The sequence below is a fragment of the Eretmochelys imbricata genome, chromosome 11 (assembly GCF_965152235.1).
Source record: "Eretmochelys imbricata isolate rEreImb1 chromosome 11, rEreImb1.hap1, whole genome shotgun sequence".
Lineage (NCBI taxonomy): Eukaryota > Metazoa > Chordata > Testudines > Cheloniidae > Eretmochelys > Eretmochelys imbricata.
Genome location: NC_135582.1, coordinates 26,508,660 through 26,524,061, shown reverse-complemented (window position 1 = coordinate 26,524,061; position 15,402 = coordinate 26,508,660). Strand labels below are relative to the sequence as shown.

The 15,402-nt window shown below is 44.1% G+C and overlaps 1 protein-coding gene across 2 annotated transcripts in view; it reads right to left on the bottom strand.

Moving 5' to 3' along the window:
* Positions 1-9,154, bottom strand: part of KIF5C (kinesin family member 5C) — a 147,541-nt gene extending 138,387 nt beyond the window's left edge. For both annotated transcript variants that reach the window (XM_077830224.1, XM_077830223.1), the window contains exon 1: positions 8,729-9,154. In XM_077830224.1, the coding sequence (XP_077686350.1) occupies positions 8,729-8,854 (126 nt within the window). In that variant the 5' untranslated portion in view covers positions 8,855-9,154. The remainder of the gene's footprint in view (positions 1-8,728) is intronic.
* Between the last annotated feature and the right edge of the window lie 6,248 nt (positions 9,155-15,402).

The window sequence follows — 15,402 nt, the reverse complement described above, 5'->3', positions numbered from 1 at the left end:
AGAAAGATGAAAGGCATCGGGGTCAACCACATGCTTTGCAATGTATCAACTTATGTCATACTGAAGGAAAACTCGACGGTGTGGGAGGATTAGTCATGTTTTCCAAAAGAGAAGAACCCACCACACATTTGTATCATTTCATAGTGTCTTTGGAGATGATAGGCTTCAAAGACATAATACGTTTATCTCTGCAAACTGCTTGTATTTCATTACAGGTATCTCAGACTAGCTCTTTTACAGAAACAATGCTTAAACTTCATGGGAATAAAGAAGTTAGGAGGGGGCAGGGAAATGAACTAAGGATGCACAGTTATAACACATTAAAGGTTTCCAGCTTAAGTTTTCCCACTAGAAAAATTGTAACAAAAAATATATCACACACCTAATGAATGACTGTACATCAAGTATGTATTGTGTGTGTTGTATAAAAGGAAAGAAAACAATCTCAACACATGGCGAAATATATTTTTTCAAAAAAATATTAAACACATTTAACGGAACAAATTGACAGGTTAGATTTTGATAAGTTAAAATAAAATCAACTTCACTAGCAATATAGACATTCCCACCCCACATCAGTCTATGAGAGTTTAATTTCTAGTATTTCTAGGGTGTCTCACATCAAGATATGTGAGTCTACCCTTGTGCATTCAGAGGTGGAAATATCGGTGTGGATTTGATTAAAAGAGCAATGTGCCATGCAGCATCAAAGGGAACCACCAAATCATGTGAACGGCTTTCAAGGACCAATGAGGATTTTATGCCACAGTGTCACTGCTCTACTATCCAATCGTTTTAGGTCTTTTTGCTAAATAAGTTAATTAGGCATGAATGATCCAGATAAATAGTCTGCGAAGATCTTTGAACAGAAAGAATTTATAGATCTAATTCTCTTCTTACGAGTGCAACTTTCACTAACTTCACTATCATTCCTGCATGAGAGAGAGAGAATAGTCTGACCTGATGCTTTAAGGGGAAAAATATAGTGTCAATAGTAAACGCATTAGAAAACTAGGTAAAAATAGACATTTTTTCCCTAGAAGAATGGGCTGTCATTATTTGCGTCTGACAAGTACTGTGTTATGCTGTGAAACATCATTTGCTTTTTGCTCCCTACATCCCTACATGTTCTCTAGTGTCCGATTAACAAAAGAAAAAATTATTCAATGTCTCTTCACAAAAAATGTAGTCACCGAACACAATAAGGAATCTTTAGAGCAGATCAAGGCTGAAACAATAGATAGTAGGACTTCCCTCTGAGGGAACAAGCTATGCTAGTATAGGTTTCAGAGTAGCAGCCATGTTAGTCTGTAATCGCAAAAAGAAAAGGAGGACTTGTGGCACCTTTGAGACTAACAAACTTATTTGAGCATAAGCTTTCGTGAGCTACAGCTCACTTCATCGGATGCTAGTATATGGACCCTTAGACTTGTTCCATTTCCCTTACTGGTTTTTCTCTCTCACACATACACTTTAAAGCCCACCAGTGCCACACTTAGTCAGCTGGAATGCATCCTGTTGAGCAACAACTAAAAACAAGCACTCCTCTCCCTCCCTCCCCCTATGTTGCCTGCACAACAAGAGATGTGCAAAACTCAGCAGATTCAGTATGCAGAGGTACATGCCAATATTTTGCTCGCATTCAGCCCTTAGTTTCATCTCAAAAAGGAATGCGAAACCAGAATCAAAAAGTTAATTTCTGTCTCCTTCCTGGAAATACAAAACACTGACATTAGGACAGCCAGAAATTAGTTCAGGCAATCCACAATGCTAAATATCGTAATTAAAACTAAAGAACATCAGTTTCTGCCTTTCACGAACCGCAAGCTTCAAAATAAGTGGGCACTACAGATCCACCTGAAGAACAAACTTGTTCCTGCATTTTTTCCCTCAATTAAGTTCAATTCCTTGCTCTTTATTTATTTTTTAAATTTGGGGGGGAAATATATTGCAGGCCCACACACTTAGCTGGGAAAATAGTCTTTTTACATCACAGGCTGCTTATTTCCTTGCAGAGTCTCCCTGTGTATCCCTCCCAGTCCTCAATCCTGCAAACACTTAGGCATGTGAGTACAGTAGCTGCAGGTGTTAAGTGTTTTCAGGTCACCAAGATACTTCACTGGCTGAGCTGTGCACACCACTTAACACTCACAAAATACAAGAAAAAAAAACTGTCAAGGAAAATACATTTGCAGACACATCAGGCAAAACCAAATAGCTAACAGAGTCACCTTGATGGTACAGAGGAACAAAGACAACAAACTAAGCAGCAGTCTACTGAAAATCTGTTTGAAACTCAATAAGGAATCCAGTAGCTTAGTTAAACGTGAACTGCAAAAGAAAGCAATTTATTTATTGCTTTTGCCTCTTCGTGCCCTACTATGATCAAGGTAAGCTGGCCATCATGGCAAAAAAAGGGTTAAGTCACAGTAAAAACACAGGAGTCAATTTGAACTTAAAGATAAGTCTGACACACTAAAATTTTAATTATTATATTGTTGGCCATGGAAAATTGAGAAAAGGTAATTAGTCTCCAATTTGCCATTAAAAATTGATTAAAGCCATTTTATTATATTAGTTTATCCATACTAAACGGTACACATGTACAGCCAAATCTAAGAAGATTCATGGAGGAGGCTGGTTCAGGTGACAAAGACCATGGATGAAATCCCACTCCTATTAAAGTCAAGGGAAATTTTGCCATAGACTTCAATGGGGCCAGGATTGTTTTAGATAAGCAAATCCTGAAAGTCACAGAGTCATGGGTATGATAAAATACAGCTTTACTCAAGATGTATAGAAATAGACTCAAAGATGTCCCAAAAGAAGTTGGGGGAGGAGGAGTCATTTGCCTTTTTTAAAAAAAGAAAAAGAAAAGAGAAAGCAGTAATTTTAAGTCTTCCTATCCTGTAGTTGCTGGAGGACCTTCTGAAACCCCATAAAACTGTAATAGGAGAAAACAACAGGAGGTGCATGATGTTGAATATTTCACAAAGAAAGCATTTCCCCGCAGTTGTTTGTCAGGAGCTTGAGTTAACAAAAAAAAAAATAATCTCACTTTAAGGATTCAGAAGAGTTGGATTAGACATCTTTTCCCCTTTCAGTTATTCAGGTTTCAGTCTTATCTTTTGTGAAAACAAAACTCCACTAGTTTTACAGTCTTCTCATAGAAAAATCAGTCCTGATATTGCTGAAGAAAAAGAAAAAGATGCTGGACTAACAAAAGACCCACTTTGCGGCCTTTATTCAGAAGCAACAGAGGAACATTTGAAATTGTGGTTGATTTGTTTAATTTAGCTTGGCAGTTCCATCTTAATAACTTTATGAATGTTAAAGAAAAAGAGCACTCTTCTAAAATGAAGACTATGCTGCGAACATTTTCTAGCAGAAATGTGATTTTTCTGTGGGTAAGTATTACTAGTTATTGGAGCTGAGCATTCAATCTGACACACTAAATAATGAAGATCAATAATACATTCTATTATTAATAGTATATTGCAGTAGTTCCCACAGGTTCCAGTTAAGGTCAAGGCCTCAAGTGTGAAAATATTCTTATGAATGTTTATAATTCGAAAACTGTAAAGAGATACAGAAAATATCAGCACCCTCAAGCCAGTTTAAACTAGCTGATTTCCTCACAGGCATCATGGCAGCGAACCCATCTCAGGAGATACATTTTTTTCTCTGTTTAATGTGACAGACTTGCAACTAAGCAAACCAAGGCCTGGTCTACACTATGGGGGTAATCGATCTAAGTTATGCAACGTCAGCTACGTGAATAATGTAGCTGAAGTTGATGTACTTAGATCTACTTACCGCGGTGCCTTCACTGTGGTGTGTAAATGGGAGATGCTCTCCTGTCAATTCCACTTGTGCTTCTTCTGGAGTACCAGAGTGGATGCTAAAGCAATCAGTGGTTGATTTATCGCGTCTATACTAGACACGATAAATCGACTCCTGCTGGATCGATCACTGCCAGTCGATCTGGACGGTAGTGTAAACAAGCCCTAAGTCTCATTGGATGTCACTAGGTCTTCTTCCCAGACCCTAGCTATGTCATGAGAAAGAGAAAGGAAGAAGCTGTTCTGGTTGAGACAAGCTTTCCAGAATAATAAACTAAAGGTGCTGAAGATTTATCCTGCCAAACCACAAGCTATACACAAGGTTCAAAATACACTTTTACATGTCATAAATTAGAGACTAAGTCCTCCAATGCATAAGAACTAGAAAATATCTGTTTTTCGTTTTTGTCTTTGGAGAAAGCAGCTAATGCTTTATAGTGATGTCTGAGCTCTTTCTTCACCTGATTCATTTTAAACTGAACTCAATGTTTTCCAAAGAACTACATTATAAGCAGAGATGAGCTATAACCAGAATTACAATTTGCACATGGTTTCACTTCCATGAAAAAAAATAAAATACGACTTTACGTTCAAATTCTCTGTAAACTGATTTAGTCAGATTCCAGTTTTTTTAAAACAATTCTACTTTTAATTAATATACTTTATGTGTTGTTTAAGATCACTGACATTTGCATGGAGAAGATCTCTTTCATAAGGTTTCATCTCTTTCTGGCAGTTATTTCTCCTTCATTCTAAACATCGATTGCCTGAAGTCACAATCCTCTGTTTTCGACATCAGATTAATTGCTGTGAAGATTATTATGATTACAACTGAAGGTGAGGAATGAGAATTTATCTGCTCAGAAAGCAAATATCCTGTTTTGATGCAATGCCCTCAGTAATTAAAAAAAGAGAAATAGACTTTTCTATAACATTTATCTCAAAACATTTCAGTCGTTCATGAGTCATTTAGCAGCTCTCTCATGAAAAACTGCTTGTCCTTCCAATAAATTCTGACAATACCTGTAAGTAGTTGAAATAAAAACCTTGTTAATAACCAACTAGCCATTTATGTGGTTTATTATTTATTTATTGATCTCAAGCACTTATCCAAGTATTTGGTTATAAAAATAAACCTTATAATGAGTAGCATAAATATGGCTGTGATCACTGCAGGCCAAAATACAAAACAAAGCACCAAGGGAAAACAAAATCCAGCAATTCAGACAATTAACCACATACTAGCTCAAGTAGAAATGACCTGGTCCTACATCATGCACTGAAGATCACCAAAGCCCCATGCTGGCAGACTGCCAAAACGAGCCATTCAAAGATAAGGGCCTCCAGTGGAAAGCTTCAGCTCCAAGAACTTACAGCAAGCACACCCCAGACAACCTTAACTGCCATGATAAGCAAACAGTCTGTGGGAGAGTTGGGTCCCAGATAGGGTGACCAGATGTCTTGGTTTTAAAGGGACAGTCCCATATTTAAGCCCTCCTGCAGGTGTCCTGACTTTCTTAAAAGTGGGCGTATTTTCTGTCTCTCTCCCCACCCCGCATCTGTACTGGTGGTTCCTGCTGCTGGCTGGATCCCTGCTCACCAACCACCTGCCCACCAGCGGGGAGAGGGCAATAACTGAGAATGAGGGTGGGTGTGCGAGGCTGGTGGTGGGATAAGGTTGGAGCACGCGGGGCCGGCCGCTCCCCCTGCTGGTCCATCAGCACAGCCCCCGCTGGATGCCAGTTCTTGGCCAGCAGGGCCCCACCCCCATCCTGTTTCTGGCCGGCACTGGCAGCGCGCTGCAGTGGCTGGTGAGTGCAGGCAGGCGTTAGCAGCAGCTGGCTAAGTGTCGCCTCTGCTGCCCACCCATCCGCCTTTTATGTGCTCCCCCTCTCGCTGTCCTCTCCCTGCTTTGCCCCTTCACCGCCACCCCCCTAGCCCCGCTGCTCCTCTATATCCCCCCTGGTGGGGCGCATCCCATTCCCAGCGCTGTGCGGAGAACCAGCTCCGGGTCAGAGTGCTCAGCCCACCAACAGCCTCGCCGGCAGGCTCCTTCCTTCCCCAACTGCCTCTGGCTGGGACAGCACCCTGGGAAAGCCCAAGACCCTCCGGCCTGGGTCGCTGGCCAGGAGGAGCCGAGCCCTGGACGTGCCAAAGCCCCACACAGCACTGGCATAGGGAAGTGTCTCTGCCCCTCATCTAAGCTGTGGAGTAGAGGGGTGGAAGCGATTTCCAGCCTGTGAGCACCCTGACCCTGCAGGCTCCACAGCAGCCCCCCGGGCAGGGTCTTAGCATCCTCTTCACTTGCCCTCGGTCCTGCCCCCAAGGAGCGTGGGGCTGCTCCGTACCCTAGGAACCCTTCCCTGCTGAGCCACCTCTCCCTGGGGGACAGGAGGCGGCGGGGTTATGTTGGTGGCCAGCAGCAGCCTGGAGGTGTTAGCTGCCTTTCGACACTATGTGAGACACTATATGAGGAAGGGACAAGCTGCTTCCAGGCACAGCGGGGAGGGAAAGAAGAGATGAGCTCTGCAAAGACAGGGGCCAGGTCATCCCTTCCTTCCCCCCTCCCTCGACTGGAAGCAGCTCTGGTCCCTGCCCTCCCGTGCAGTGCCGAAAGGCTGCTGCTGGCCACTTTCTGGGGTGAACCCTGGCAGAAATCTGGCAGGCATATGACCCTGCATGCCGCCTCCATGTGCTGCCTCAGGAAGAGGCAACACCAGGTACCAGGAGAGGTGGGTCCACCCTGGGGGCCCAACCAAGCATGGAGGGCGGAGATCGCCAGGAAGGGAGGGTTGGGTCGGTCACTGCCCATGTGAGAACGGTGTATGGGAGTATGTGTGTGTGTCACCTCTCCCGTGTGAGCCCTAAAGCCTTAAAGATAAGAAGGTAAAGAAGAAGAATCCAACTGTGCACTATTTCTTTTTAACAGAGGTTCAGTCAACTTGATGTTACTTTGAACGTTTGTACTGCATAGTTCTGATTGATTGCCATTGAACTTGCTTGAATACGAGTAATTTTACTAGGTGTTCCATATTCAGCATGGGGAAATATGGTCACCCTAGTCCCAGATCATACAGGAATCCAAATAACCACATAGATTGCTTTTTTAGTGATCATGTTAGATATGCGCTAGTCAGTGATTCCAGAGCCCTTTGCTGTTATGAAGGTTACTTCTCAGCGTGATATGCTGGTGGAACAAGAATATTGGCCTGTCCAGAAATCTGTTGTCACTAGGACCTGGAGTAGTGAATTGATGCTTAAATATATATTTTAGACTTTGTGGTAGAAAGAAACACCACATGTGGATCTACTTATCTAAGGATGAACATTTCAACTATATCACTATATCAAGTTAGATGATCACTAACTTGCCCACGGAATGAGATTTTACTACACTGCTTCCAGACGATTCAAATCAACTATTTGTTCTACTAGAATCTGTAACCATTTATCTATGTGCCTCTATAAATAATGCATAATAAAATTTAATGATGGCTTTACATACAAACTATGCTCAACAACTACATACTGCAAAACTACACTTTTTTTTCTGCTTCGAACGAACAGGTTAGGATTTAATCTCTGCCTCCTGCTCCTGACCTCACATGGCTCCAATGCAAACACAATGCAAAACAGGTGCAACAGAACTATCATTGACCTAGCACATTCAGGGAGCACCGATCCTGTTGTCCACAAAACACACTGGGCGCGGAGTAACCACGGGTCGGTGCTCAGACGCCCGTAAGAACTCCAAGCACGACTCCTCGCGTACAGCAAGAGTGGCGGAAGGCTCTTCGATCCATGCGAGCGAAGAAACTTTCCCGGGAAAGAAGGCGGCCTCCAGCGACTGCCGCAATGAGCTCTCTCTAGCTATGTGACAGCAAAGGGGCTGAAGGGAACCCATCAATCAGAGCACACGCAGCCCGTACACCTCTCTCCTTCCATCTGCACCGGCCGCAGCCTGGCAGGTTTTTACACAGCGCCGCTGGTGAGACACAGAGGCTGAGAGCAAGCCAGGCCCGGGGAGAGGGGAAGAGAAGAGAGACGCACACTGAGCTCTGCAATTCTCTCCCGAAATTGTTGTCACCTGCCAATCATTTGAGGTACCCCACGAGCGAGGGAGAGCGCGAGCATGCCCAGTGAGCAGAATGACATCAGCCTAATCAATACTGGGGGCTGGGAGGCTGCAACCCAGGTGGGAAGCGAGGCCGACTCCATTCAATTCCTCCCCACCGCAGGTACGAACGAGGGGAGCGCGGCACGCGGGCAGCCAGCCCTCTGCCGCCCAGCCCCTGGCCCCGGGGCTGGAGCCGCGGGCAGCGGAGGCGGTCACTGGTCCCCGGGAGAAAGCTGGGGTGTGCAGAGCAGTCTCGTGCCACCCGCCCCACTCTGAGGAACTTCTCCTCCCTGCCCCGGCGTCTGCATCCCCCAGACCCTTCGCATCCCAACAGGGGGCCGCGTGCCCGCAGGGCTGCTTTCCCGGGGGGAGGGAGAGACAATAAACTCCAAGTCACAGGAGGAGAAGAAAGAGGAGGAGGAGGGGGAGAGGGGAGGATTGGGAAGTGAGAGAAACCCCTGGGGACGTGCCCGTGCTCCTGCCCCAGCCCCCTCCTGGAGGAAGCGGGTTCCCCTGCAATTCTGCGGCAGGAGCCTGCCCAGACCCCACTAGCTACACCGGAGCCCTGGGACAACCCGCCCCCCCGTCCTGGGGCGGGAACAATGGGCCGCGGCAGGGAGGCAGCCAGGTGCCCAGGGTGCGGGTGCTGCGCGGCGCGCGAAGGGGCGGGGGGGGGGCGATGGTGCTTTTTGCCAAGGCTGCAGAACAGCGGCCCCAGGATGCTCGGCCCTGCGGTAGCTGGGGAGGGGGGCATCCCGGCGAGACTTACCCCGATCACCACCGTCTCCTCGCCTTTGAACTTGGGGATGAATTTGTCCCCGCGGAGGATCTCCGCCTCGTTGAGGGGCCGGAACCGGCACATCACTTTGATGCTGCATTCGGCTGGGTCCGCCATCTCGGAGGGGTGGGAGGGATGCTGAAGGGCGAGCTGCAACCCGCGTGCCTAATGCATCCAGCGTCTAGCAGGCAGGGACCGCAAACACCCGGGTCCCACCGTCAGCAGGTCATGGGGCGGGGGGAGTCAGAGAAAGCAGCGACCCTGCATTGTCCAGCTTCTCCAGCAAAAAACCAAGCGGCCCCGCGGCAGAACCACTTCTGCAGAGCGCCGGGGTGGGGCTCGCACCCCGTGCGGGGACTGCAGGTGGCTCACTGCGGGCGGCAAACAGACAAAGCGGCCGCTCCTTTGCCGCTTCAGCTTCGGCAGCCTCTTGCGAGCCCCACCGCCTCTCGCCTCCCCGAGAGGCTTTGTGACTTCACCGCATTACATCAACCCCGCCCAAAGCCCGGGCTCCAGGGGAGAGGAGCCAACAAAGCATGCTGGGAGATGTAGTCCTCCGAGCGGTGTACAGGTGGGGTGCTGGACGGCAGAGGGGGAAGGATAGGCCGTGTCCCACTTTCTTTGAGTGTCTGACTAACTACCGATAGCTGGGGAGTGAGGATTGATGGGTGGTGGCAGTAGGCGCTATTTTGAAAGCCGTTTACAGCTCCCCAGCTAGAGGAAATCCTCTTCTAATTAGATCAGGGTGAAATTCAAAGTTTCATAAATCACACACAATTTTAAAGTGTTTCACAATGACAAACGTATTTCCCCGGTTTTGGACAGCTCTGTTTCCAATCAGGGTCTTGAATTTCCAGTCCTGGTCGTTTTTGTTAATTTACATTCACATTACACCGCTCAGCAGGGAATGAGCTCTCAGAGAGTTATTTGTCATAACTCCTCTCTCCCCATCCCCTAAACATTTTCAACACTCCAAAACGTGTCAGTTTGGGTGTTTGTTTAGCTTTTTTATTATTATTTTTCTTCCTTTTGTTTTGTTTCCAGTATGGGGTTTCATCAGTTTAACCCTAAATCCAGAAACCCCAGTTATGCTTAATTAAAAATGAGAGCGAGAAAAGGGGAATAGACCCTATGGTATATGTGGCTTGTTAATGTTATGACTTGTTCTACAAAGTACACTTTTAAATGCAGATGTTTCCTTTCCGACTGCACGTGAGACATACACACACACTGTGCTCTCTTTTGCAGACTTTACCTTTGTTCCTTCTTGCTTTGTTGGACTCTTAATATAAAATAAAGGTCATTCTGACTGGAAGTGTGTGTTTGTTCTTTGCATATGGAAAATATAATAGAATCAATATCCCATAGTATTAAACCATGCTAAAGAGCTTCTGATTAGAGGATATGTCACAGGATTTTTTACTTTATAGTCACTATCCCATGCTTTTATGAAAATGTGAAACAAAGCAAACATTCTGTAGTAGTCTCCGGATGAAATCCAGGCCCTGTTGAAGTCAATGGGAGATTTGTCATTGATTTCAAGGGGGTCAGGACTTCACCCCCTGTGTTTGTCTATAGCTCACGAAAACTTATGCTCAAATAAATTGGTTAGTGTCTAAGGTGCCACAAGTACTCCTTTTCTTTTTGTGTTTGTCTATGTGACAATAGATTGGATTATTGTATGTTCTATTGGTGGGTTGGTTCTTTTAGCACCTAATGAATGGGTGTAAGTAGAGCACTGGTTCTCAACCATTTCCATGTTTGTGACAGATATGACAATATCCTGCAATATCATGTGCAAACCTTATGGAATTAAGTAAAACCGTATTGAATTACACTTAGTAACTTATGGGTCCATTGTATTGAAAATGAAAATGTTTGTGTACTACTGTGGCATTGTATGGAACTTCTTTAGGACGAAGAAGGATTAATGTAATCTCTAGGAGATAATGTGAATTTCAAAAGACTATGATGAATAATATAGCAGACATGCTTGATCTTTTGGGACAATATGTGTGAAGTGGAATTCTTAGGAAGTTACTGGGGAGGAGGGGATTGCAACCCCCACCTACCGACTCAGCCTTTGAAGCTTTGCCCTGATGGGGAACCTTTTGTCTGCTGGTCACTTGTGACATGAGGACAGTTCAGAGACCCCGTCTGCATTCTGCAGGGAGTAACTGACAAAGAAAAAAATGTTTGAATACAGAGTCTGAATTTAAGATGACTCAGGGCTTCTTTGTGATCCAGCAAATGGACAGGACCTCTGGTCCATGGCGGGCCCCAATCCTTAGGGAAGGGTTGGAACACCATGGCCTACTGAGGCTCCAGAAGACTAGGTGCTAGTTCTGAGCAGAGGCTGTTAAAAATTTGTGACCACAAACAAGACCTCTTGTGGGAGCTCGCCTGCCAGCGTGCATGGTGCAGACAGTGGGGGGAGATCTCTTGCAAGCTTGTTTTTAGCATGTTTGTAGATTCTTTTATTGTTTTTAATGTATTTTCTCTAATACTTTTACCATGATAAATAAGCCTGCATAGGAAGAGTTGTGTGGTAACTTATAACTGTAGGAAATTACACTGTGTGCTGTCTCTGTGGGAAGAAGCAAGCATGTTTAGGTGGACTGTCTTTTGCTGGGAATAACACAGTGAAGGAACTGAACTGTTCAGCCTGGACATACCCAGGTCACGAGGGAGAGAGATGTAGATCTCCGCCCAAGAAAGGCAAAGGCTAGGAAGCCAGAAGCCTGAGTGAAGATGCCTTTGCTGGATCACTGAGGGGAAATACAGGTGCAGTTGGCCTGAACTGTGATTCCATGTTACAATAAAAAATGGTTTGGGGATCTCTGTTTTAGCGCTATAGCTAGTCCATGAGTTGCAACCTTCTCCAGCTTGAGAGGCCATGAAGCAAGCTATAACTGCAGCCTACCCCAAATTCTAACAGGAAACTCCTCATTATGCAGTTTTATTACAAATAAAAGTTTTTAAATGGGCTGTTATCAATTCCTGGGAAGTTTAGAAAAAAAGTTCTACTTAGAAACAATAAATTTATAGGTGGGGCAGTAGGAACGGAGTTGTCATGAGATACATTTGCATGAAAATAGAAGTTTTGTTTCTTAGCAGTTTATCTTGATCCAGGCTCCTCTGACGTGATAAAGGAGGAGCAAAGTGGTACATGGAAAACAAAACTTCTACTGAATTGTTGTCTATCCATCACCTAACCTATTTCAGTTTGGTTGGTTGATTAGGGTCACCCCTCATTTGCTGACATCTAGCATGGGCGTGGCTCTCTTTGCTTAACAAAGTGCTCAAAAACCGCTTTTACCTTTTTTTTTTCCTTTTTGAGATTGTACTGAATTGTGGAGCAAAACAACTACATCTGAAATGATCTGGCTGTAAAATTCACAAGAGGTGGGGGAAGCCACAAAGTTTGAAAGAACATAGCCCCCTGTCAATAGCATGTTGTAATAAAGATGCTATTTTCTTTATTTCTTTAACAGGCATAGATCACTGTTTGTTTTATTATGGTCCAATTAATAACTTAACATGAAAGATACAATACCCTGCTTACTGTGCAGGATTAGTCATGGATCAAACAAACATATGACTACAGCTGTCATGCTCCAAAAGGGCAGTAATGTGCTAAGTTGTTGGGACTGTCCTGACTGAATTGTTTTTAGGGTGTCATAACTCAGGCAGTTCGTGAGCCAATCGCTTGATACTCGAAACAATTCTACCTTAGGCTCAGATCTAACCAACAAGTTTTGAGCCCGTTTTGTGTGTGTGTCTCTCGCTCTCTATTTTATTTTTTAGAGAAGAGATATGCAAAAATTTATAACAGAACCTCTGTTGCAACCTTATCTTTAACTATGGAACAACTGATATTATTCCATAATGATGGAAAGCCATCATCACCACAACAGACTTTTTCAGTCCACTGCAGGATGCAAGCTTCACCTAGTGTCAAACGGGTATCTCTGGCTAAATACAACCTGCACAGAGTATCAGTTTGTCTCACAATTATTATTGCAAGTGGCCCTCACAGAAGTTGCTGTCCATTAGTTTTCATTGCTACAATCCATGGCCAAGTCAAAGGTGCTTTAGCTTCATTTTATTTTACCTGTTGGTTTGTTCTCTGGTAGATGCCAGACCTTCCTTGCTACCTATTCACAAACAATCCACTACTAAACCAAAACTACAGGCCACTGAGTATCATGTAACAATTATTATAGCATTTTATCTTTCTCTAAAGCACTCTATGAACATTAATGAGACCTCTGACACCCCACCCCCCTTCACCCCGCAGAGATAAAGAGGCAGTTTTACCAATCTACAGTAGTTATTTGTTGAGTACCGTAAACATGCCAACTACTGTACAAACATAGAAGTCTTGATCTCAAGCCTAAGGATCTTACAAGTTAATCAGAGATAAGAACATTCAAGTACAAAATGCACTTTGGTTCAGAATCCCATGTGTTAGAAGTCCTTTATAGGTAACATGAAGATTTTGCAATAGAATTTCAAGTGTAAGGGATAGCATAGAAGAGGACAAAGATACAAATGGGGAAACATTCAAAGAGGTTGGGTAGGAAGGAATTCTCTCTGTGCCACTCCAATAGTTTGCCACTGTATATTCTATACAGGACTAAGCCATACAAGATTTAGCTGTGGTTCCCCTCAATAAATGTATTAGAACTATTCTGTCAGTAAAATCGCATATTAACGCTGACCAAAAACAAAATATATGCTCATATGTTCCAAAAAAACTCAGCAGAGATTGAATAACAGAATATGTTTACCATGCTGATTTCTTTATAAAGAATCCGTGTGTGTGTGAGATGAAGAATGTAAAACACAATAAACTAGAAAACTCCAAACACTCTCTTCATTGCCTAGTGTCCATTAACATATTCACACGCACCTATCCTTGCCTAAGTATCCATCACCCATATATGAAATTCGGTACATAAAATAAAAATGTGAAGTACTGACCAAAAAAGGCCTAAAACCCTAGAAGTCAATTCTGCCCTCACATAAGTGCACACACTTCTCCTAGACTTCAATAAGAACTGCATATGCTTTTACAAGGGCAAAATTAGGCTCAAAGGAAGAGGAAGATGGGGGGAGGCTTAAATGAAGTATCTGTGCTAATGTTGAGTGCCTGTACATAACTGAGAGAAGATTGATAAGCCTGATCATTTGCTGTTTAAACAATACTGACAGGGGAGCACCATTAGGCAATCAGAAGAGGTAAATGAAGCTCAGCTTGACAGGGACTGTGTATGGTTACACAGGCAGGCATTTCAGACTCTGCCACCTTTAATCTTAGAAAAGCAAACAAGCTTTACAATAATCACAAGCTAAACAAATTTCTTATTCTCAAACCCACTCCCCAAAGGAGCTCATCATAGCTGCTGACTGCTGTGAGCAAGAAACATTCTTGTCAGCTGGTAAGTAGGAGCTGTTACCTAAACGTGTGCATGGACTGGGAGAGGCATAGCTCAGTGGTTTGAGCATTGGCCTGCTAAACCCAGGGTTGTGAGATCAATCCTTGAGGGGCCATTTAGGGATCTGGGGTAAAAATTGGGGATTGGCCCTGCTTTGAGCAGCGGGTTGGACTAAATGACCTCCTAAGGTCCCTTCCAACCCTGATATTCTATGACTCTCAAACTCTGTGGTCAGCTTCCTTCAAAGAGAATTCCTACCAGGTTGCATTAGTGTGAGGCTGAATCACACTCATGCAAAAAGTGGGGGGCAGTTCTTTTGCATTTCCTAGGAGAGTCGTCTTCATTTCTCTCTTTAGATGGTGGTAACCTCATTATGGTGGGCTGACATAAACTCAGCAGGCAATTTAGTGTAGGCTCCCATACAGTTCTAAAAAAAAGCAACTACGTCTGTGATAAATTAAGGGGGGTGGGGGTGGGGGGAGAGTAGCTTCCTTTTATGGACACCCAGCCAGCCAGTTAGCTATAAAATCCCTCTTGGTAGCAGTTCTCTACTTGCTTTACCTGTAAAGGGTTAAGAAAACCCATAGGTAAAAAGAAGGGAGTGGGTACCTGATCAAAAGAGCCAATGGGAGGGCTAGAACTTTTAAAATTGGAAAAAACTTTTCCTTTGTCCGTTTGTTGCTCCCTCCAGAGAGAGGAGACACAGAAACTGGGCTGAACTATGATGTAGGAAGCTTTAAGCCAGGTATGAAAAACCATCAGCTCATATCTAGAGATTGCTTATCTGAAACCCCAGATATGTAAGTAAGTCAGGGAATGTCTAGGAAGTTGCGATTAGGGTTATTCCTTGTTGGCTTGTGGTCTCCCCTGTGTTAACCCCAGTTACTTTTGTTTTGCTTATAACCTTTAAGTTGAACCTCAAGAGAGCTATCTTGATGCTTAATTTTTGTAATAGATTTTTTTTTGATCTAGCAAAAAGCCTAAGTTCCAGATGTATTTTCTTTTTTTGTTTGTTTTTAATAAAATTTACCTTTTTTAAGAATAGGATTGGGTTTTTGTGTCCATAAGAGATGTGTTGTTTAATTAGCTGGTGGCAACAGCTGATTTTCTTTGTTTTTCTTTCTCAGCTCTTCCTGGGGGTGGGGTGAAAGGGCTTGAGGGTACCCCACAGGAAGGAATTCCAAAGGGCGCCTTTCTGGATTCTCAAAAGGGTTTTTTTGCATT